The sequence below is a fragment of the Myodes glareolus genome, chromosome 1 (genome assembly GCF_982192425.1).
Source record: "Myodes glareolus chromosome 1, mMyoGla1.1, whole genome shotgun sequence".
In the NCBI taxonomy this organism is placed as follows: Eukaryota; Metazoa; Chordata; class Mammalia; order Rodentia; family Cricetidae; genus Myodes; species Myodes glareolus.
The window spans coordinates 27,671,035-27,694,070 of NC_142026.1; the positions used below are offsets into that span (position 1 = coordinate 27,671,035).

Consider the following 23,036-nt stretch of genomic DNA (forward strand, 5'->3'; position numbering starts at 1 on the left):
GTATACATAAAAATCTTTCATATTCAGCATGCTGTTGTAAGTCTAATAGGAAATCCAAACTTATTTACTTATTTATTTTAAAGATTTATAGGTAAGACTAAAAAAAATGAAAGCTGAGTCTGGAGAAATGGCTCAGCAGATAAGAGTGCTTGCTGTTCTTGCAGAGAACCTGAGTTTGGTTCTCAGTACTAACACTGAGGAGCTTTTACCCTCCTTAGCTCCATGTCCGGGGATCTAATGGCCTCTTCTGGCCTCCATGGGCACTGCTCAAACTCACTCACATTCACATATAGATGAAATTTTAAAGAAAATGAAAACTTTGTACGTTAGGTGACATTAAATCGATGTACAGATGATGGACAAGGAGAACATATTTGTGTTTTGTTGTTGTTGTTTTAAAGATTTATTTATTCTGTATACAATGTTCTGCCTACATCTATGCCTGCAGGCCAGATCATTAGAGATGATTATGAGCCACGATGTGGGTGCTGGGAATTGAACTCAGTACCTTGGAAGAGGAGGTAATTTAATCGCTGAGCCATCTCTCCAACTGAAATGTTTGTTTGTTTGTTTTGTTTTGTTTTGAGATAGTGTTTCTCTGTAGCTTTCGATTCTGTCTCAGAACTCACTCTGCAGTCCAGACTGCTCTTGAACTCACAGAGATCTGCACTCTTGAACTCACAGAGATCTGCACTCTTGAACTCACAGAGATCTGCTTGCCTCTACCTCCTGAGTGATGAGATTAAAGACATGCACCACCAACACCCAGCTAATGAGAGCATATTTGTAAAAACAAAAGGGGAAGTGTACAGTATTTCACAGATCCATAAGAAAAAGACAGTGGGTAATAGGGATTGAAAAAAAATACAAAAACAAAGTTAGTAAAAAGAATTGGTTAAAGGGGTAGAAACAAGTGGAAGATCAAGGCTTTTGTTGGTTTTGTTGAGACAGAGTCTCATGCTATAGATCTGTAGGCCTGGAATTTACTCTAGCCCAGACTGGCTTGAACTTGTGATCTCCTGCCTCAGTCCATCGGGTGCTGGGATTATAGTCATAACCTTCCTAGTTTGATAGTCTCAAACTGCTGCTTATCTGAATCACTCTCACACACTCCATGACTTCAGCTGGTCTGCAGAACTTGTTCTCTGGCCAAAACAGCCCTTTGTTTACTCATTTCTTAGGAACAGATTTCTAGGAGGGCAGGTCAGGAATCATTTCCTCAATTTTTATGAAGACCAGGAAGCTGACATCAGCTCAGTGACTCTAGAGGGAGCTGGCTGTGAAGAGGATGGGGTTTCAGATTCTTCTCTCCACACAATCAGGATCTTCAGGGAGACTGTACTACCTAGACACAGTACAGTTGGCTGGGTCTTAATGACCCTGGTAAGTATTGTTAGATCCATCGTGTTGATGTAACCCATCAAAGATTACTGTAGTTTATTAGCTATGAATTGTCTTTAAAGAACTTTCTTGCCAGCCACATACCCTCAAGTAATGGACTATGTACAAAAAGGTAGAATAAATGTGCTATTGCTTCCCTTTTATTTTATTTTATTTTTTCTCCCTCTTTTTTTGTTTTTTGAAACAGGGTTTCTCTATATAGCCCTAGTTGTCCTGGAATTCACTCTGTAGACCAGGCTGGCCTTGAACTCAGAGATCTCCCTGCTTCTGCCTCCCAAGTCCTGAATTAAAGGCATGTGCCCCCATGCCCGGATGCTACTTTAAAAAAAAAAAAAGAGTTACTGTTGTTTCTCTATGTTTACAGTTTGTATGTATTCATGTATGAGGGTTGCTTATGCCAGGACTCACAGGGGCTTCTCCTGCCTCCACTTCCTACTCCACCTCATTGTTCTCAGGGTCCAGCTTTTATTTGTACCTCAGGCATCTCACTGGATTTCAGCTGCCGGTTCTTCTACTCACTGAGTTACTTCCCTAGACTTACTTATAAGGAACTTCACTGTTATGCTTGTATTGCTTTTAAATGTATGTTATATATGTAGGTGTTTAATTTGCATATCAGTGCATTATAGTCATTTTATTTTTACACTCAAAATGGCCTGTAAAATCCTAGGCCTGTATGTCTATTATGGCATGCCCAGGCTCATTATTATGAATTTCCCACTCTATCATAAGTATTTCCCTAGTTCCTTCTAGTGGAAGACAATTTTGGAATAATTACTATATCAATGTTACATCTAGGTTAGAAAGATGACTCATTGGTCTTCTAGAGGGCACACATTCACTTCACAGCACCCATCAGTCACCCATCTGTAACTCCAGCTCCAGGGGATCAGACTCCCTCTTCTGGCTTCCATGGCTACCTTTATACACGTGATTGATATATATATATATATGAAAATATAGATGTTACATTGTACATGGTAAATTTTTAATTTAATGAAAATGGGTAGTTTGTTATTATTATTATTATTATTATTTTCAGCCAGCATATGCCTCTGAATGTAAAGACCACAGATTGAGGGCTGGCAGGATAGATCAACCGGTGGGATCACTTGGCTGCCAGGCCAGGACCCATATGATGGAAAGAATTTTCTCCTTGAAGTTGTCCTCTGACCTGTACACATGTGTACTATGGTGTCCCCATGCATTCCTCTTCCCACACATAAAGATCACAAGTAGGATTATAGTATATGTCCAGTTTTATATTTTAAACTTGTGGTTTCTGGGTTTTTTTTTGGGGGGGGGCAGGGTGTTTTGTTTTGAGACAGGATTTTTCTGTGTAGCCCTGGCCATTCTGGAACTCACTCTGTAGATCAGGCTGGTCTCAAACTCAGAGATTTCACCTGCCTCTACCTCTGCCTCTGAGTGCTGGGATTAAAGGCATATGCCACCACCACCCAGAAATATTTTCTTCTTCTTCTTTTTTTTATTGGTTTTTATTGAGCTCTACATTTTTCTCTGCTCCCCTCCCTGCCTCTCCTGTTCCCCCTCAACCCTCCCCCAAGGTCCCCATGCTCCCAATTTACTCAGGAGATCTTGTCTTTTTCTACCTCCCATGTAGATTAGATCTATGTCAGTCTCTCTCAGTGTCCTCATTGTTGTCTGGGTTCTCTGGGGTTGTGGTTTATAAGCTGGTTTTCTTTGCTTTATGTTTAAAAACCACCTATGAGTGAGTACATGTGATAATTGTCTTTCTGTGTCTGGGTTACCTCACTCAAAATGATGTTTTCTAACTCCATCCATTTGCCTGCAAAATTCAAGATGTCGGGTTTTTTTTTTTTTCTGCTGTGTAGTACTCCATTGCATAAATGTACCACATTTTCATTATCCATTCTTCGGTCAAGGGGCATTTAGGTTCTGGCTATGACAAAGCTGCAGATATTTTCATTTAAGAGAAATTGCGGATAGTTTTCTTCATGTCAGTTTTCACAGGTAATTTTAGATTTTCCAGCATTCGGCTATATTTCTACTTTCACTGTAGAGAAGCCGTTATTAGGACACATTGGTGAAGTTGAGTTTTAGTTTTGAGAGGGATATTCTTAAGATTATTGATAAATAATGAGTAGATCATTATAACATGAAAGTTACTGGATACACTGATAAATACTGTATAAGAAATTGATCAAGACCTAATTCTTACGCCCAGGTCTCCTTTACTGACTGAGAGTCATTGAAAATTTTCTTTATCTTTTTGTTGGGGAGTGGGAAAGAACAGAGTTTTGCCATATAATCCTGGCTGGCCCGGAACTCCATATACAGAGCAACTAGCCTTCAGCTGGTAGCAGTCCCCCTGCTTCTGCTTCCAAAAGCTAGGATTACAGATATGTACCACGTCTCAGCTTCATCTAGTACTTTTGAGCCTTCTTACTCATAAATAGAATGGAATAGAAATAAAAAAGGATTATCTTAGGAACAAAGTGTCAGAACACTACTTTGATTTTTTTGAGAATTAAAAGAAATATTCTCGTTTGTAAATATTCAAGGACTAGGGAGATGGCTCAGTGGTTAAAGGGCTTGCCATGTAAGCACAGTATGAGGACTGGCATTCAGACCCCACACTCCACATAAATGCTGAGTGGGTGAGGCAGCCTACTGTAATTCCTGATCTGGGTTACTGAGACAGGAGCTTCCCAGAGCAGGCTAGCTAGTAAGACTAGCCTTCTCAGTGATCTCTGGGTTTTGATGAGACATTGCTTTTGTGGATAGGTTGAAGAGCATCAAATATGATTCCCTACATCAACCTCAGGCCTTTGTGAATGCACACACATGTACCCACCACAGTCAAACAGGGTAAACATACATGATTTGTATGTCAACAAACACACACTAAAAGGAAAAAAATCAATAGCTTGTAAGTGTCAGATCATAGGGGACAAACAATTGAATGAAGCAGTGAAATCAACAAAGCCCTTGATTTTTGTGGGACCTAGGAAAATAGAGAAGAGAGATAAATTGATGTCAGGTTGTATAAGATCTGGAAAGATAAGGAGATATGGCTCTGTTTGGAAACAAAGTTTTTGTGTGTGTGTGTTCTTGCAGTTATTTGTTTATCATTTTAACCCTGGGATTTGAGTGTAGGACTTTATGCAAACCAAACAAGCACTCTGTTAGTGTTCCCACTAACAGAAAAAAAAAGCACTCCCAGCACCATGTTTTTAATATAATTTATTTTTATTTTATGTGCATTGTTTTTCCTATATGTATGTCTATGTGAGGATATCAGATATTGAAGTTAGAGCTGCTGGGGTGGGTGCTGCAAATTGAACCTGGGCCCTCTGGAAGAGCAGTTAGTGCTCTCAGCCGCTGAGCCATCTCTCCAGTCCCAGTGTTTATTTTTTGGGACAAGGTCTTGCTCTGTAGCCTTGGATGACTTCAAACTCATGATCCTGCTGCTTCCTCCTGACTGTTGGGATTGCAGGTGTGTACAGCCACACACCCTGGTGTAGGCCTTTGTTATTGGGTGTCATTTGTACAGGCATGTGGAGAAAAAAAAACGAAGATTTTTGGGGGGCTAAGCATTTATATGTAAAATATGGGAAGTATGTCTGGGTCCAGTCTAGAAATGTCAAGTTGATTGTAACTAAAACCTAGAGTAAGGGAGATGAGCCTAGAGAGGAACAGATCACAGGAGTCTTGTAACTTTATTGAAGAGTCAGTTTTACTGAATAAAATGATAAGTCATTGGGTGGAGATGGAGGTTGAACAGAGAAGCAACAATACTTTTAAACTGTTTAGGAGAGGTGCTACATTGTTTTAAATATTCCTGCTACTGTTACCATTCCTATGACAGTCTAGGTTCTTATATAGGCTGTAAAATTTCACTATCTGTGGTTAGCATTGGCCAGGAAAGAACCCTCCCCTGCCCTCACCCTTCTGTGTGTGTGTGTGTCTGTCTGTCTGTCTGTCTCTCTCTGTCTGTCTGTCTGTCTCTCTCTCTCTCTCTCTCTGTGTGTGTGTGTGTGTGTGTGTGTGTGTGTGTGTGAGTGTGTGTGTGTGTGTGTGTGTGTGTGTGTGTGTGTGTGAGAGAGAGAGAGAGAGAGAGAGAGAAAGACTGGCCTCAAAGTCACTAGGTCTACCTTTTAAGTGATAGGATTAATGGTGTAAGTTGACAAGTTACCCCACCTGGGCCTGAAAGTCTCTGTTAATCGCAAAACTCACTCTATCCAGTATATCCTGAGCTTACTTTGGCATAGTTAGTTTAGAGTTATATTTATGGTGACTTTGGTAATTAACTAAGGCTTCAGCTGGCTTCTTAACAGTCCTCCTGGTTTAATTTAAATGAAGCTGAGTATTCAAATATTTGAGGAGAGACTTCCCTTCCATCTAAAAGCTGAATGGAGTTTTTTTAGTTACAGACACAAAAGGGAAGAATATACACTCTTACTTTATTGTACTATATAGTATCTAGATAGATAGATAATCACCTATTTGTTTTTATTCTGAAATTAATAGTCTTGAATCAGAGTTTAGAGGCAGGGGTGGGTAGCTAGTTCCTTCTATTAAAAATTTTTTATGTGTTTCAAACAATAACTACTTTACAATGTGATGTACAAATTAAATTTTTTGTTACTTTTAAAATTATATGTATGCCTCTTTTGTGCGTGTGCACGTGTGCATGTGTGCATATATGCACAGGTGTGCACATGCTGACAGGCCAAGGGTATCAAGTTGTACATCATGTTAATAACTGTTGTTTTTCACGTTTCATATATAAAGGAAAGGGGCTTAGTCTAAGTTGAGGTCTGGTGAAATTGATTTGAATCTAGTCTCAGACTGTCTTTAAAATCCATGTAATTAGTCACTATACCTTCAGTACTTACCGTATACTATTAAATAGTTTAATACTTAGAAACTATTTGCTTATTTGGTAATTGTGTGAATTAAGTAGTATTAACAGTGGTAGGATAGCATTGGGTCATAGAGTTTGTATGCATTGCATTCGCACTTTCTATGACTGCATACTTAATCAGGACCCTAATGGCCCTTGGGTGCAATCACCTTACATTGTATGGGCTTTTTGTTCATTTTTACTATTTGCATTTAACCACCAAGTTGATGAGTCAGATCTAACCTATGTTAATATACAGTTTTGTGAAGTCAGCTGTCTAGGAATGTGTTGTCATTTAGCAGTTTTCATTATTGTCTCTAAACATACACCCACATCCATGCACACCAGAATTTTGTCTGGAAAGCAAGCACTAGATACCTTAAGTTTGTAGCATATATTATTGAATGAATGACTGTGTCCTGTTACTGACTTAATGGGTTTTCTTGATTTTTTTTTCAGTATTTAGCATGTGAGTATAGGAGTATGGTACATAAGCCAGAGCAATCCACTTGTCAAGGTGGTAGTATCTAATGGTCCTAACTTTAGTGGTGTGGTTATTCTTTCGGTAAAGTTTTAAACCGAAGTTGATTGTTTCTAGCATCCTCTGGTCTCCCCGTCTATTTTGGGGAAGAGAGTGGGTCCCAATGTAAACAAGGACAAATATAAAAGCAAGAAATTAAGAGAATACATTGACCCACTAATTCTCATCAGTTCTCACTGCTCCTTAGTAAACCTTTATGTTTGAATTTCTCAGAATGAACAGGAGAACCTTTTCTTGAAAAGCTGGGTATTTGTTTCTCAGTGATGGACTTAGGTATAGAAACAGAAGGAAAATACTCATTATTTGATTTACACCCCACTTAAGAATGTTTAAATTTATAGGATTAAGCTTATGCAGATACCAACTGAAAAGCAGTGCTCCCTTTTCAGTGATGGTGGTACTCTTCATTGGCCAGGTAATCCCTCACTCATTGTTGACATCCAACACTCTCTAATCATTCTTGTCTTGCTCTCTTGTGTACTGCTATGACAAAATACTTAGCACTATGTAACAGTTCTGGAGGCTAAATCCCAAAACAAGTTTCTAGATAAAACAAGCAAAAGAAAGTGAATACACTCTTAAAATGGCTTATAAAAAGGCAGCATTAATCAATCCATCCATGAGGTTCCATTCTCATGACATGAAAACCTCCTGTTTAAATCTCAGCCTCTCAGTTGTGTATTTGTCCTGTGCTCGACCTCGCCTGTAAGAACCATGCGGGACACATAGGATATTTCTGCAGAAATAGCTTTAATGCCCCTTGGGAGAGCGAGCATCAGCCAACATGGCGGAGACCCAGATATGATGGAACCCATCCCTTATATAGGAAACAGACCCTGCTTCGGATGTGTCACTCTTGGATTGGTCCGCTGCTCCCAGTCCAAGGTGATGCCTCGGGAGTAGGCGGGGACACAGTAGTGGAAAATTACCAACACGTGTGCGTTCACCTGGCGGTGAAGCCGGATGTCAGCGCCATCTTGTGATGGAGAATGTGGCTATGGCCTTCTACATGTATTGAGGATTAAGTTTGCAGCATATGAATTTTCATATCATGTCCTATAAGTACTGTTGATTCCATTGCAACCTCTGGCCTATATGGAGAATGCCAAATGTCCTAAAGAATAGAATTGACTCAAAATTGTGAACTGATCGTATGGGAGAGTTAAGCAAGTGGCGCCATCTGTCATGGCCAAGTGTTGGGATGGAATGGGGCGGGAGGGTGAGACACAAGGAAGAAGTAGGACTTGGATGAGATTTGGGTGTTAGGATATCAGTTACTGTAACTATAGATGAGGCTGACAGTGCAAATAGAGGGCAAGGGAGACAGCCAAAACCTTGAAGGACATTAACATCAGAGCAAAGATGAGTCACTGAATTAATTTCAGAAAAGTAATAAATGCAGAGGAAGGCAACTGGTGGCAAACAACAAGGCAAAGCAAGAAGTAGCAATACAGTCACAAGTTGAGCTTTCAGGGCTCTAAGTATTCGTTGTAGCATGAAGTGATCACCCAGCTGAAGATGTCATTTTAATTTGATCAAAATAGGATCTGTGTAGCGCAAATTCTAATTGGCCTTAATAAATAAAAAAAAAAAGACAGTTAAAAATAGTGGTAAATGCTGAAAAATCAGAGAAACAAAGCAGCCAACCCCTAGAGTTCTTACCTGAGATGGACTGAATACCCCATTTGGTCTGAGGATTTCATAGAGGTAAGAACCAGTGGCTGGCTGCTCTGCTTCTCTGATCTTTCAGCTTTCACCCCCTAATATCAGACTCCAGGTTTTTATTATTAAGGTCAGTTAGAATTCATGCTACATATTTGGGGGGTTTTGGAGGGATTGTTATTTGTTTTGTTTTGTTTTTCCCCAAAATAGGGTTTCTCTGTGTAGCCCTGGCTTTCCTGGAACTTGCTATGTAGACCAGGCTGGCCTCAAACTTAAGAGATCCACCTGTCTCTGCCTCCCCAGTGCTAGGACTAAAGCTGTGCTCCACCACCACCCAGCTCAGAGATCGATTTGTAAGATAACAGAAACTGAGACGGGGAATAGATTGGTCAGAAGAAATTGCATCAAAAATTGTTGAGAAATAATGTAGTTATGATTTCATTATATAGGTTTAACATTACCAGTAAATCTACATGTTCTTTCCCATTTGTTCTTTGCAAAAACCATGCATTTCTCTATATCATATTAGGGGGAAAGTTCAAAATTTTTCAGATGAATTTTCAAAGGTCAAAGAAGTGTTAAGATACTGTGCAGTGGCGGTATTAATGTAATATGCATGCATACAAAGGAAAACACAGAACTGGGATGCAGTATTCTAGACCCCTCTCTTCCTGATTTGGTGCAAGGTTGAGAGGTAGGAGGATACCTGGTGCAACTAAAAATATGAAATTGAAATTTAGTTTGAAAGCCACTAAGAGATAGTCTTCAGAAAAGTGTTACCTTTTTAAATTTGATATGAAGTTATTTAATGTCCATTAATGCCTTTGGTTCCAACTTTGAAATTTTTATTAATCTTTCCCATTGCTGGGAATCAAATGCAGGGTTTTGCAAATATTAGACCCACTTACTGAGCTATACCCACTCCCGGTTCTTCTTTTCAGTCCTTTTAATGGAGAAAACAAAAAACTTGTGACCTCCAACATGCTACTATGTCAGTTGCTTCCATTGTTGTCCTGTTAAGTTTGTGACAGCAGCCAGCTCATTCTGTAACCCTGGCTGCCTGGAGCTTTTGTGAGAATCAGGCTGGTCGCTTCTGCCTTGCCTCCCAGGTGCTGAAATTATGTGTGGGTCTGGTTGTCCTCCTGAGTTTATTATAGTAGCTTTTAGGTAGCTGTAGTCTTTATTCAGATAAAGTAATTCTGTGATTTGTGTAGTTGAATGTTATTTTCCACTACCACAAACCACTGCCACAGAAAGTTAAGAGCATTGTTAGCATTCCTGAAGGAGTTTGATCAGTGATATTTACATCTGCACTAGGAGAATAGGAAGTCCGTGAGTAGCAACCTTAAGGATATCTTGGGAGATTGATCCAAGGTGTTGTCAAGGTTCCCTCCAGCTCTGAAATACTCAGATGCCAAGGAAGTACACACATATAAGACAAGCCTACTGAGGTGTTGTGGGGAGCAACATAACTTCTGGGATAAGAGCATGTTGCTGATGATGATGCTATTTAGTTGAGATTCATCTCTGGCTTTTTGCCTTACTGTCCTCAGCTGTAGAACAGACACTGTCAATTGGAGTCATAGTATTATAACTAAGAACAGGTCAGTAGGAACTGGAGCTTGTTTTTACCTTGAGCCACATTGTCAACCTTCTTAACATCATCTGTAAGGAAGCAGTAATGACTGCCAGGGTTGTTTGAATGAGTAGAGAACTTAGCATTGGGTCCGAGAGTAGTAGTTGCCCTGTGAGAGGTACATCCTGCTGCTGTATTTGTCAGAAGCACCCTCAGGCACCTGTTTGAATGATTGGAAGAAGAGATGGGGGAAATAAAATGGTGCTTAAAAATTAAGAGTGTTTCAGAAGACCTCTCTGTAACAATATTTTCACATGCTTTAGTGAGCTTACCAGGTTACCAAAACTTAAGTTTAAAAAATTTTTATGTGTATGGGGTTTTGCTTGCACATATATCTATATACCATGTGTCTGAGGAGGCCAGAATAGAGCGGGCATCAGATAGTTATGAGTACTAGGAACCAAACCTTGTCCTCTGGAAGACCAAGTACTCTTAAGTGCTGAGCTGTCTCCAGCCCCCAAGAGGGCTTTCTTCACAGGTTAGAGTATGAGGTGTGTCTTCTGTTCGCCCTACTTCTCTCTCATGATCCTTGTGCTCTGTTGCAGGTCTAGCAGGTAGAGTGCAGTGGAAGCCTCTGTTGCTGCCGTCATGCCGTTCCCGTTTGGAAAGTCTCACAAGTCTCCGGCAGATATTGTGAAGAACCTGAAGGAGAGCATGGCTGTTTTGGAAAAGCAAGACATTTCTGACAAAAAAGCAGAAAAGGTATGCACCTGGGTTTAACTCATTTATTAAGGACCAAAGATAGACTATGAGGTAACTTTTAAAAACCAGTAAATTTCCATTTGGATGTAGTTGGGTTTATTATTTTAAATAGGGTTTCACTCTATAGTTCAAGCTGCTTTGGAATGTGGGACAGTTTTCTGAGTGCTGGGATGTGATTGCCAGTGTGAGCCATGGCACCAAGTGTTCATTTACTCCACTCGTGAAGTATCAGTGATCTGATTCTTGAAAGCAGTCTTTCCACTAGCCAGGACTGGGCACTAGACAGCAGCTACCTCTGCATGCTGGGCAGTGTTCTACCACTGAATCACATTTTCTGCTCCTGGTTTCCTAGGTTTTTTGTTTTGCTTTGCTTTCCTCTCAACACATAGCATCCCCATCTACCTAATCACTACAGTCTAAAGCCTGGCTTTGATCCTGGTCAGGTCTTACCCACTCTTCTCAGAAGAGTCATGTGTGTTTTGCTCCTGAAAGGGCTTAGAATAGAACCTGTGAGTTCCACTTTTTCTTGAGGACAATCCTTATATTCTATGTCATGAACCTTAGTCTTCAAGGTTAGATAATCAAATAGACTATAATGTCTTAGTCTTGTTGTCTTTTCCCTCGTCCTTTGGGAATGGTGTTCGCCTCATTTATTTTCACTAAAGCCCCTTTTCTCTTTCAGAACGCTCACGTGTATTTCTTTTCTTAGAATAGAGAGTCTCAGAATCTTCCTTCTTTATCCCACTCCTGCACACATAAGACAAATCTCCATCATTTGGGCATCTGTCTTGAAACATCTAAACTGCCACTACCTTCAGCTTGTTAGTGCTCTATAGGATGCCTTTCTCTAATGGCCAAAATACCCATCGTTTGTGAATAAGTTATAGGATGAAATTTTTTCACCTTTAAGAAATTATTTCCTGTCTAGGGATGAAAGTTAGGTTACTTACCTACTGCTACTTCTCTGTGTGTGTGGTATTTCAAGACAGGGTTTCTTTGTGTAACAGCCCTAACTTTTCTGGAACTAGCTCTTATAGACTAGGCTGGCTTCAAACTCACAGAGATCTGCCTGCCTCTGCCTCCCGAGTACTGGGATTAAAGGTGTTTGCTACAACTGCACGGCTCATTTTTTTTTTTTAAAAAAAAAAAGGCAGTAAGACTTTAGAGATTATCTTTATTTTTAGATAGAATGATGTAATCATTGTTTGATTTTGAGTTCCTTACTCTCAAATATTATGTCACAGTTAAGTAAATCTGGAGAATGTGTGGCTAATTCTTCCTATTCTGAATGGTTCCAGAGAGGCTGAGTTGGCTCAGTGTCGAAGAACACTTGCTGGATCCACATCTGACCACCCACAATTGCCTGTAACTCCAGCTTCAGGGGTTTTGAAGTCCCTCCTGGACTTCTGTAGGCACCTACACTCAAACATGTACATACCTACACATAGAAACACATAAATAAAAAATAACACAAATCTTAAGTAGCCCCAGAATTTTTGGCTGTGAACCATCATTTCTGCTCTGTTTTCCTCTGTAGCTCTACCAGTGTCTTTTGGTGTTTAACTGACTATCCTTAGCCTTATCCTATCTCCTTTTGTTTTCTCATTCTATTTAATATTTTTAATGCCCTTTGAACCAGGAAACCAAACTGATTTAAAGTTGTAAAGAGTGTCAGTGTCTCTGTCTGCTTGTCTGTCTGTCTAAAAGTACTACTGGATAAGGTAAGTGTTAGCATGAACACAGAATGTAGAAGTACCCAATCTTGCTGGGCAGTGGTGGCACACGCCTTTAATCCCAGCACTCGGGAGGCAGAGGCAGGCAGATCTCTGCGAGTTTGAGGCCAGCCTGGTCTACAAGAGCTAGTTCCAGGACAGGCTTCAAAGCAACACAGAAACCCTGTCAAGAGAGAGAGAGAGAGAGAGAGAGAGAGAGAGAGAGAGAGAGAGAGAGAGAGAAGAAAAATCCAATCTTATTAAAGTGGTTCATAAGATGTAAAAATAGGAGGCGTCTATTTCCAGACAATGGAATCATGTATCCTCAGGAAATTAGAGGTGGCAGTTAGCAGAATCACAGCAACACTTGCAACTCAGAAGGCAAGAGGGTAAGCTTGCATACCCTGACCTCCTTCTCACTATTAAGTATCTTACACCTGTACAAAACAGCCAACAGTCCTGATAGTCCACAGGGTCTAACTTGAGATAGAGTAACTACAGTTAAGAAGAAGCAGAGCTGATGCCTATGGCTGGCACATGAACCAACAAGCTTGTCTTCAAAGGCAATGTGAAGAAGAACAGACCCCACAAAAGAGTGATTCATACTTGTAGGAATTGCCTCAATGGCTCATTCTGTTTATCAGTGTGTGTGTGTGTATGTGGTGGGGGGAGATATGCTGGGGATTGAGGCAGACTTTTGCAAATGCTGAGCAAGTAACTCTACCACTGAGCTATACTACAGCCTGTCATTGAACTTATTTCATCTTTGGTACTAGGAACTAGCTCTGTAGACCAGGCTAACCTCAAACTCACAGAGATCCTCCTACCTCTGCCTCCTGAGTGCTGGGATTAAAGGCATGCACCACCACCACCCAGCAACAAATAACATTTTTATGGAAAATAACTTTATCATCCAAAATGAAAAATTCAGGGAGAAGAGGAGCATTGTTTTGAAGCCATTTTTTAAATCTTTCACTGTGCTGACAGAAGGCTATTGGATCCGCACACTGGCATCACTCTCTTACACGTTGTATTGGTTTAAATATGTGAAGAAAATCTAGCCCTTTATAGACGACATAGGTATAAAACCTTTTATGAGAAAGAGAGGGCTAGGGTTAGAGAGATGGCTCAACCTTTGCAGCTCTTGCGGAAGATCTGGGATCCATTCCCAACACTCACATGGCATCTCAGAACCATCTGTAATTCCAGTTCCAGGAGGATTTGACACCCTCTCTAGATCTCTGCTGTGGACTCTTGCATGCATATGATAAACTCAGGTACATACACATGTTTTTAAAGAGAAATTTTAAGAAAAAAACTTTTAATAGCATTTCAGATAATTTTGAATGTTTGATACCACATGAGAATTTGATAATTGGCAATTAGATACTTTTCCTTTTAACACTCAATCATGTTTATAAGGAACCAAACACATTCCCCATCTTTCATACCAAATTGTGTACTTACAAGACAAAATTTAATAGCATTAATGACTTTCTACTACTTCTTAAGTATGCTTTTCTTCCTTCCCTCCTTCCACCCTCCTCCTTAGCCTAGACTTTTCTCAAACTTGTGATCCTCTACCCTCAGACTTCATTAGTCCTGAGATTACAAGTATGTGCCACTGTGCACAGGTCTCCTGGGCATTCTTGGGTGAAATCAGCAGCCTTTTTTTGACTAAGTATGTAGTCAAAAAAGTCAGCAGGTTTAAGTAACTGCTGCTATAATTTGCTGGCACTCCTTGCTGTGTGCTGGAATATCAGCCCTTTTAGTATGATTAGCAGTGCTGTGGGGGAAGGCAAATAATGTCTTTGTAATTGTGAAAACCTCAGGCTCTTTGGAAGGGTCTAGAGGAGTCCCAAGAGTCGTGGTAGTTAATGTGAATCATGGCAGGGAGGGAACTGACTACAGAGGTGGAGGAATATCCTAATGTGGATAAGGTTACAGAGAAAAATCTTAACTAAGACTGTGGTTTGATGGAAGTGGCAGAAGAAAGTAATGGAATCCACATTCTCTATCTACTTGACTGAGTCGATGACTTTTTGATCCGCAAGCTGTTTTGTTCTCTTAGATGATAAGTTGGAATGCCAGGATCATTTTTGGTGATAGCACTAGGGGAAGGCTGCTACTGGCATTCAGTTAGTTAGAAAAGCCCAGGATGCTAAAATTAGAACTGCAACAAAGAATTACCCAGCAAAAATGTCATTAGTCTGGAGGTTGAGAACTCCCACTCTAAGCAAGTATTACACAAGAATAGACCTGCTATGAGTGTAAAACAAACATAGAAATTTCTGAAGAATAACTCCATGTAATTTAGTTATTCTGAAACAGATTAAGAATAGAAAACACCTGAGATTCTGACTGATTTGTCAATATCTAAAAGGAAATGGTGACTAGTGCACATGGTGGAAGAGAGAGAACTGAGACATGAAAGTGGAGGAAAGAGGCAGTTATATAGAGAGATTCTGTCTCAAACAAATAAACAAAATTCAAGAGATGATAGGAAAAGTTAGGACTGCTGAATGAATAGAATATCCAGCCTTCTTTAAATGTCAGCTGTAGAAAGTAGTGTGTCTGTGTCCATATCAGTGTCATCTGTCTCGTTCACTATAACAGAAAGTACAGACTGTCCAGGAATACTTTAATCAGAAAGTATGCTGAACCCTATTCAGGAGCACAGAATGCTGGATCCATGTTACAGATAAGGAGGTGAGATGTGCTTCAGATGCCATTTCTTCCCTATATCATTTTTAAATCTTAAACAGTTCTATTCAGGTCATAACAGAATCTTTGGGGACTTGACAAATAGAGACTCCACTCTGACAGAAAGCATGCTCCCAACCCTCGTCTGTTTGGTCTTCACAGTCCTTGTACATGACTCCATTCTTGTAGGCATGGGTCAAAAAACACCAATGAAATTCCCAAATCAATTCTTTGAAGAAAATAATTTTTAAATAGTTGGGTTTTGTTGATTTATTTGTTTGCTTTAATTTTTAATGATTATTGATTCATATTTTATGTTCATTGGTGTTTTGCCTGCATGTCTGTCTTTGTATGAGTGTCATATCCCCTGGAATTGTAGTTATAGACAGGTGTGAGCTGCAGTGTTGGTGCTGGGATTTGAACCCGGGTCCTCTGGAAGAACATCCAGTGCGCTTAATCACTGAGCCATCTCTCTAGCCCCAAAGAAGAAAATAATTTTTAAGCTCAGAATCTAATCCTGTCTTTGATCTAAGTCATCCTTTACTCTGCTTAGATTTTTGCAGTGTCTATAACTGTTGTGATCTTTTCAAAGCAAGCCAAATGATATTTATTTTAAATTAAGTCCTTACATGGGCCTAAATTACTTTCTGCAGCCAAATCTTGTCACGGTCTATTTTTGTAAGACTTTTGAACAAAGGGTAGTTTTTTTTTTTTTTTTTAAAGATTTATTTATTATGTGTACATCATTCCTTCCATGTGTGCCCGCATGCCAGAAGGGGGCGCCAGGTCTACATTATAGATGGCTGTGAGCCACCATGTGGTTGCTGGGAATTGAACTCAGGGACTCTTGAAGAGCAGTCAGTGCTCTTAACCACTAAGCCATCACTCCAGCCCCGCAAAGGGTAGTTTTTATGCTGCCACCTAGAGCTCTGTCCTGTGCTAGTGTCATTGTGAAGTTATATATCTGTCTTTATTGCTTCACTGTTGCTGTGACGAAACACCACAGTCAACTTACAAAAAAGAGAATGTTGAACTGGACTCATGGGTCTAGAGAATTAGTCTATAATGGTGGGATGAAAGCATGGTGAGCTAAGAGCTCACATCTTGATCCCCAAGCAGGAGCAGAGAGAACACTAGGAATTGCTTGAGGTTTCTGAAATGTTAAAGACAGCTACAGTGACACACCTCCTCCAATAAGGTCACACATTCTAATCCTTCCCAAACACTTCCATTAACTAGAGACTAGGCATGCAAATACATGAGTCTCTGAGGACCATTTTCATTCAAACCACTGCAGTGTCCATTTCTCCTCCTATAGTTAAGGATGATCACAAAATATTTTTCATCTTTAGATGAATAGAATAATATGACTAATAACTTTGAATCAGAGAGTTCAGTCTAAAGGTTCTTGTGATCTACTGCAAGATACAGCCCTCAACCTTGAACTTACATTGTTTAATTTATCTGGGGGAAATCAAAACTGTAACTAGTAATTTGATTAACAAGGAGAACAGAAAATTATGGATGAATGAAATCAAGTGCCAAAGAAAAATTAGTGATCAGAGCTTTAGATATTCATACAAAAACTTGAGAATGTTCATATAAGTTTTATGTGTAATAATAGCCTGTGACCATCTACCAAGTGTGGAGGGGAGGGAGAGAAGAGAGAGAAGGCACGTAGGCACGTGCCATGAGGATCAGAGGAAAAGTCTCAGAAGTCAGTTCTTTTGCCACATTGTGGAATCCAGGGCTCTAACTCAGGTTCTTACGCCTGGATACAGGCTTCTCTACGTGATGAGCCATCTTGCTGACCTTAGTTTACTTCTAGATCCCATCTTACATCTTTGTCTTGTCTTCATATCTTTCTATATAAGAACTTTGATTGCCCCCGCCCCTTCTGTTTTTATACAGGGTCTTACTATGTGGGTCTAGCTGTTCTGGAACTTGCCATGTAGACAAGAGTGGTTTCAGATATACAAAATTCTGTCTGCTTCCACCTCCTGAGGGCTGGGATTAAAGGCACTCAACCCCACACCCTACTCCATTTTGTTTTAAATAATTTATTTTGAACTTGCTAATTCATAAAAATAAATTAGCACCTCTTCCTGCTTTCGCCCAGCGGACAGTATGACCTTATTCTATCTTCCGTCTGTTTGGTGCTAGTGTGGTATCAGCTCTGAGCACAGTGTGGCCTGTGTTGCAGCAGCACAGAGATGAGTGTTATGAGGATGTCAGGTTTAAGGCGAGAGGCTTTCTGGTTTGGAGGGGTCCTGAGATAGGTAGTTGCACCAAAGTTTAATTTCCTGAAGACTGAAGTTCCACTTTATATACCCATCCATACACCCTGAGACATCACTCTGTCACCGGTCTGGCCTTCCACTCTTCAGCCTTTTTCCTTGGCGTCCCAACTTCATTTTAAGGGAAAAGTCTCATAGCCTGGATGCCACCTTGAAAAGTTATACTGAGGTTGAAGAACATCCCTACCTTCCTACCCTAGGTAGAAAGGAAGCCTTATTCTAATACTGTTGCCCTTGATACAAGCATTCGCAGTAATACAAGCATTAGATATGAATTTTGAGATACTAGTTCTGTTTACATTGATTCAATAACTTAAATATTTAAAAAATAGTTCTTAAAGCTAAATAAAGTTCTTATTTGGTTGTTTGTAGATGCTAGGGAACCTTCCTACTTCAGGAGTCACTTACCTACCTCCCAAGGGACTTAGCTCTGCTCTTCTACCTAAGAGCTTGAATTCCAGGAAACTACCATGCCTAGACTCTGTTCGAGGCTATGTGCAGCTATTTCATAGGTCATTTCTCAAAAGTCCTAAGGAAATAGCTAAGACCTTAAACAAAATTTTTTCCCTCTCACTCCACAGAAGAAGTAATGAGGGGCGTGTGACTTCGTTTTCCAGTCAAATGAGTAGCTTGTCTAAGGGATATTCTTGACTAAGTATTTATAAACGGTTGGCGACTGTTAATAAAACAGTCTGCCTGTGAAACCTAATATGAGGCTCCCTGGCCATGCAGGAGTAGCATCTGTGCTTTGGAACACCATGTCCAACTGACAAGCATTTGAAGAGTGTTCCAAAAGCTAGCAAAATCATGAGATCATTCCATGTGTAAATTGCTGTCGTACACTAGAGTAGCAAGTAGAGATAGGAGTGTGAGTAAACCCTTTCCAAAATGTTGAGCATGATAAAGAAATGAGAGGCACGTGAGAAGGTACTGCCCTGCAATGTTGGCAACTGAAGACTGCTGATAGATACCAGAGGAGGATGGGTACCCGGGAGGGAAGGGCAGGGTTGGAGCATACCTAAATGACAAAAGGAGAAATGTGAACACTCAGGCTTTTACCTGGAGAAGAGTTCAAGATGTCCAAGGTGAGCATGAAAATAGATGGCAGAACAAAAGAATTGAAGACCTAGGGGGCTGCTTCCAGATGACCAGGATTCAATTCCCAGCACCCACATGGCCATTTATCCCTGACTGTAGCTCCAGTTCCAGGGCTTCTGACATCCTTGCACAGATATACATGCAGGCAAAACACCAATGAACATAAAATAAAAATAAATTATATATTTAAAAAGGATTGAAGATCTTTATTTGAGATTGGAAGTCAGTTGAGGGATCAGATGACCCTCTTAAGACACCAAGGATATACCTGAGGCCCCTTGTTTAAAAGCTGTTTCTGCAACAGAGATAGAGATAGAGCCATAGACTTTGGTACTGAAATGAGCTGCCCCTACCTACCTGAGAAGAAAAGGCAAAATAAGAGGGATGGTAACCCTGTCAGACTCTACCTCACTTCCACGAAGATTACATTAACATCACCCCAGAGGAGACAGAAGCCCAGAGTGACATGATACACTGCTGTTAATGGATGCAGTCTTCAGATGACCTTCCGGACCACAGGCCAGTTCACGGTCACGTGCTCCATTTAATTGTTTCTCCCCTAGCTGCTTCAGTCTTTTATCTTAGTGACCTAAATATTTGAAGGTTTTATAGAATAATCTCTGATTTTGGTCTTGCTGGTGTTTCTTCATGGTCTGGTGTAGGTGGGACAGTTTGGCAAGAGCTCCACAGTACCCTGTTGAGGGACATCCTATCAGTAGATACTTGATTCAATATATTTTATTACTGGTAATGTTCATAACAAGCACTTACTCAAAGCGCTATCACACTGTAAAACTACTATTTTGTTTTTGTGGTTAGTGTCTTGGGACCTGGGGTTGTAAGTTCAGTGGCAGAGTACTTAACTAGCATGTTCAAAACCTTAGGTTCAACCCTCATACTAGAGGTGGAGTTGTCTTTTAGGCCAAACATGGTGGGTATATGCCTGTGATCCCAGGAGGATGAGGCAGGAGATTGCTATCAGTTTTAAGTTAATTCAAACTGCATAGTTTGTTCCAGTATACTGAGTTCCAGGTCAGTCACGCTACAGAGAGAAGCCATGTCTCAAAACAAGAAAGAGTTTTGGAGGAACAGAGCATGTATTCCAGGACTGGGTAAAAAGGAGTGTCTCAATATGGAACAGTTTAGAAAGAATTCACTACGGGCAGGTCTCATCAGAGAGGAGTAAAGCTAGGTGTACATATCTATAGTAGGATATTAAATAAAATTTTGGAGGAAAGTGCAGCCATTTTGAAATGCCTACTCCTAGGAGTTAACTACTTGGAAATCAGTCCAGCTGACAGGATTACTTGAGCTGGATTGAAGTCAGACAAGCAGCACAAATCATTAAACTAAGTATGCATGGGTTCCATCACCTTTACAAACAATTACAACTCTGGGAGCTGGGGCAAAAAAGTTGTGGGTAAATTATCCAGGAGTGTAAGGGATCCAGAAGCATTGACCTCTTGTTGGGGGCAGATGTGGTCAGTAAGGACCAGTGGATTAGGGGATTTCAGCAGCTTGAAGGGGGAGGGGTGTTTAGAGGTGCTGCAAGTGTGAAGCTACTCAGTGGGTGTGAGGACCAGAATACACACTGACAAGTGGAAAGCCTCCAGAGAACCACAACAAGAACAAGAGCAACTTGTTGCCTGACCCCAACAAGAACATGGAAGGAAAACAGATCAAACACAGCCAACCAATCTCTCTGTGGCATCACCCCCAGGGTATTTCTCTGTAGCCCTGGCTGTTCTGGAACTCACTCTGTAGACTAGACTGGTCTTGAACTCAGATCCACCTGCCTCTTAGTTCTCCTGAGTGCTGATATTAAAGGTGTGTGCCACCACTGCCCAGCTTTCTCTGTGGCATCTTAAGTCAGTAAATGCTGCTGAATTACCTAACCTTGTAAACACCACCACCCCATTGCAGGGGGAGTATCACCTTTTTCACTGATTAGCTTGCTGTTTGTTTAATCAGTCGCAAATAGGTCAAGTAACAAGAATCAGAAATCATACAAGTAGTTGAAATAATTAAAGAACCCTGGTCTTGATCCCCACTGCATAAATGAATAATCAATCAATTCATAGATAAGCAAATAAATAAACAAGTGATAAATTGACAGAACAATCAAATCTGAAAGTAAAAGAGGGAGGGAGAAAAACTAAAAAAGCAACTGTACTCAATTTGGTGTGTGTTTCTTTAAACCAGTGGCTTTCAACGTTCCCAATGCTGAGACCCTTTCATATAGTTCTTCATGTTATAGTGACCTCCAACCATAAAATTATTTCATTGCTACTTCATACCTGGCCTGTGGAATGCTTGATATTTAAAGGTTTAGTTAAGTAGGACAAACTGAAAAGGAGACCAAGAAGCAAGTAGAGAGGTAGGAAGGGTGAAAATTAGGATAGGGAAGAGTGCAGTGAGCAACAAGTACAAATGCTACAGGTGCCCAGGCATAATGAAGATGGGTAATTGCTTTTAGAGGCATATAAATCACTGTAAGGTTATCCAAAAGCAATAAAGTATTAGGTGTAGGAGCCATGTGGGATTGGGATGAGCAGTGAATAAGGAAAGAGATGTGGATTGTGGCAAACACAGGCAAATATTTGAGAGATTTAATTATGGGTGAAGTGTAGCTGGGAGGGGTTTGTGGTGTTCAGGAAGAGCTTGGTTCTATTAAGGGCAATCTTGACCATGTGTAAAAACTGAACATCGGGGGAGTTGGGAATTGGCTATATGAAAAGGAGAAGAGATGAAACCTGGGGTTCCCAAAAGGTCAGGAGGACATCAAAATCTAAAAACAGTGAGAAGTAGGTGAGTGTAATTTCATTGCCATTGTCTCCCCACCCATAATATAGCAGGAAGTGCATCTTCTTAAAGTGTGTAATTTCATGTCCTTTCAGTTTCTTCATGGATATATGTGACATAACTACAGTCAATTCTAGAGCATTTCACACCTCAAAATGAAACCCTTGCCCTTAAGGAGTTACTCCTTTCTTAGGAACCTGTTGCTAGCAGAAGAAAGTATTGGATTTGACCTCACATCAAATTTTTAAATCATAATGATTTCAAAATGGATAAACTAAGAGTTTCTAAGAGTGTTAAAACCTGAGTCTGACCAGAAAACAAAGGAGGCCAAAGGGCACACACCCTTTAGGATCATAGGCATAAAACCACCAGATAACACACTCAAAAACCCTAATGTCAGATATTTTTTCTTCTCAGTGAGAATCACTTGGAATAAAGGTTAATGAGATAGAACTGAAAAGGCAGTGCATGTAAACAGATTATAATAGAATCAATCCTACTGTTAAATGATTTCCTCTTGGTCCAGAAAAATTATATTTGATGCTCCTAATTGCATATGAGATGCTGAACTACTCAGAAATTTAAGTACTGTAGATAATAAGGTAGATACTGGATCAAGAAAGGTAAACTCTTCTGAACAAAGATTCTTAAGGTGTCAGAGTGTGATTGATGGAGGACAAATTAAAGTCAAACAGGTTTGATTGCTGTTTTTTAGGTCAGAGTCTCACCATATAACCCTGAATAGCCAAAGCTTGCTGTGTAAACTAAACTGCCTCTCTCTGCCAGGATTAAAGACATGCACTACTGCACCTGGTCAAATTGGTTTAGTGAAAAGATTTTACTAAATTGACTTCATTTTATTTTTCTAATAGTCAGAAAATATGAAATAATGCTTATCAAGATATTCAACAAAAATCTTTACAAATATGATTTGCAAGTAGTGTGAGTAACTACACCCCAAAATTATTAGATCATTACTGAAAAGAGTAGTTCAAAGATAGGATGATAGGCCCAGTTGTGGTTCTATCCTGTTAGGTGTTTTAGTTAGCAATTTAGGCAGGCCACAGGGGTATAACTAGATGGATGATTCAATTCTAAAAATAATGTAATAGGCAATTTACTGGGGATCTTCAGAACACAAAGATGTCTGTGCTGCCAGGTGTTGTGCTGGTGATAATACAATTGAATGGTGATGTAGGGAGAGTGAAAACCTTACAGTGCAGTCTCATGCACTCCAGTTGGCCCATGAAAGGTAAAGAGATTCACTCCATCCTAAGTTCTTTCTCTCTGCATTTTATGATTGCTCAGATTCTTAAAGATACCCTTAAGCTGTGTCGCCTTCTGTCAGGGAAGCAATACTGTGTCATGTGCAGAATCTTCTGTATCATTCCATCTGGGGCAGGGTTGGGACAGGGTTGCCCTCCCTTTCTTAGAAGAGTAATTCACAAAGTTGAGAAGGGGTTTTCTGGAGATGGTAATTTAAAGGAAAATGGGCATACTACCTGCAAGTAGACCTTTGGGTGGAAGAGGAGTTACTGCATGGGACATCAGACAATATAGTGAAGCCACGTGTGATTCTGAGAGCTGCTAATAC

The 23,036-nt window shown here is 40.2% G+C and overlaps 1 protein-coding gene across 1 annotated transcript in view; it reads left to right on the forward strand.

Annotated features, from left to right (window-relative positions):
• The window catches only part of Cab39 (calcium binding protein 39), a 76,506-nt gene that overhangs the window by 25,534 nt on the left and 27,936 nt on the right, over window positions 1-23,036 (forward strand). The window contains exon 2 of the mRNA XM_085697349.2: window positions 10,674-10,830. Within this exon, the coding sequence (XP_085553475.1) occupies window positions 10,717-10,830 (114 nt within the window). The 5' untranslated portion in view covers window positions 10,674-10,716. The remainder of the gene's footprint in view (window positions 1-10,673; window positions 10,831-23,036) is intronic.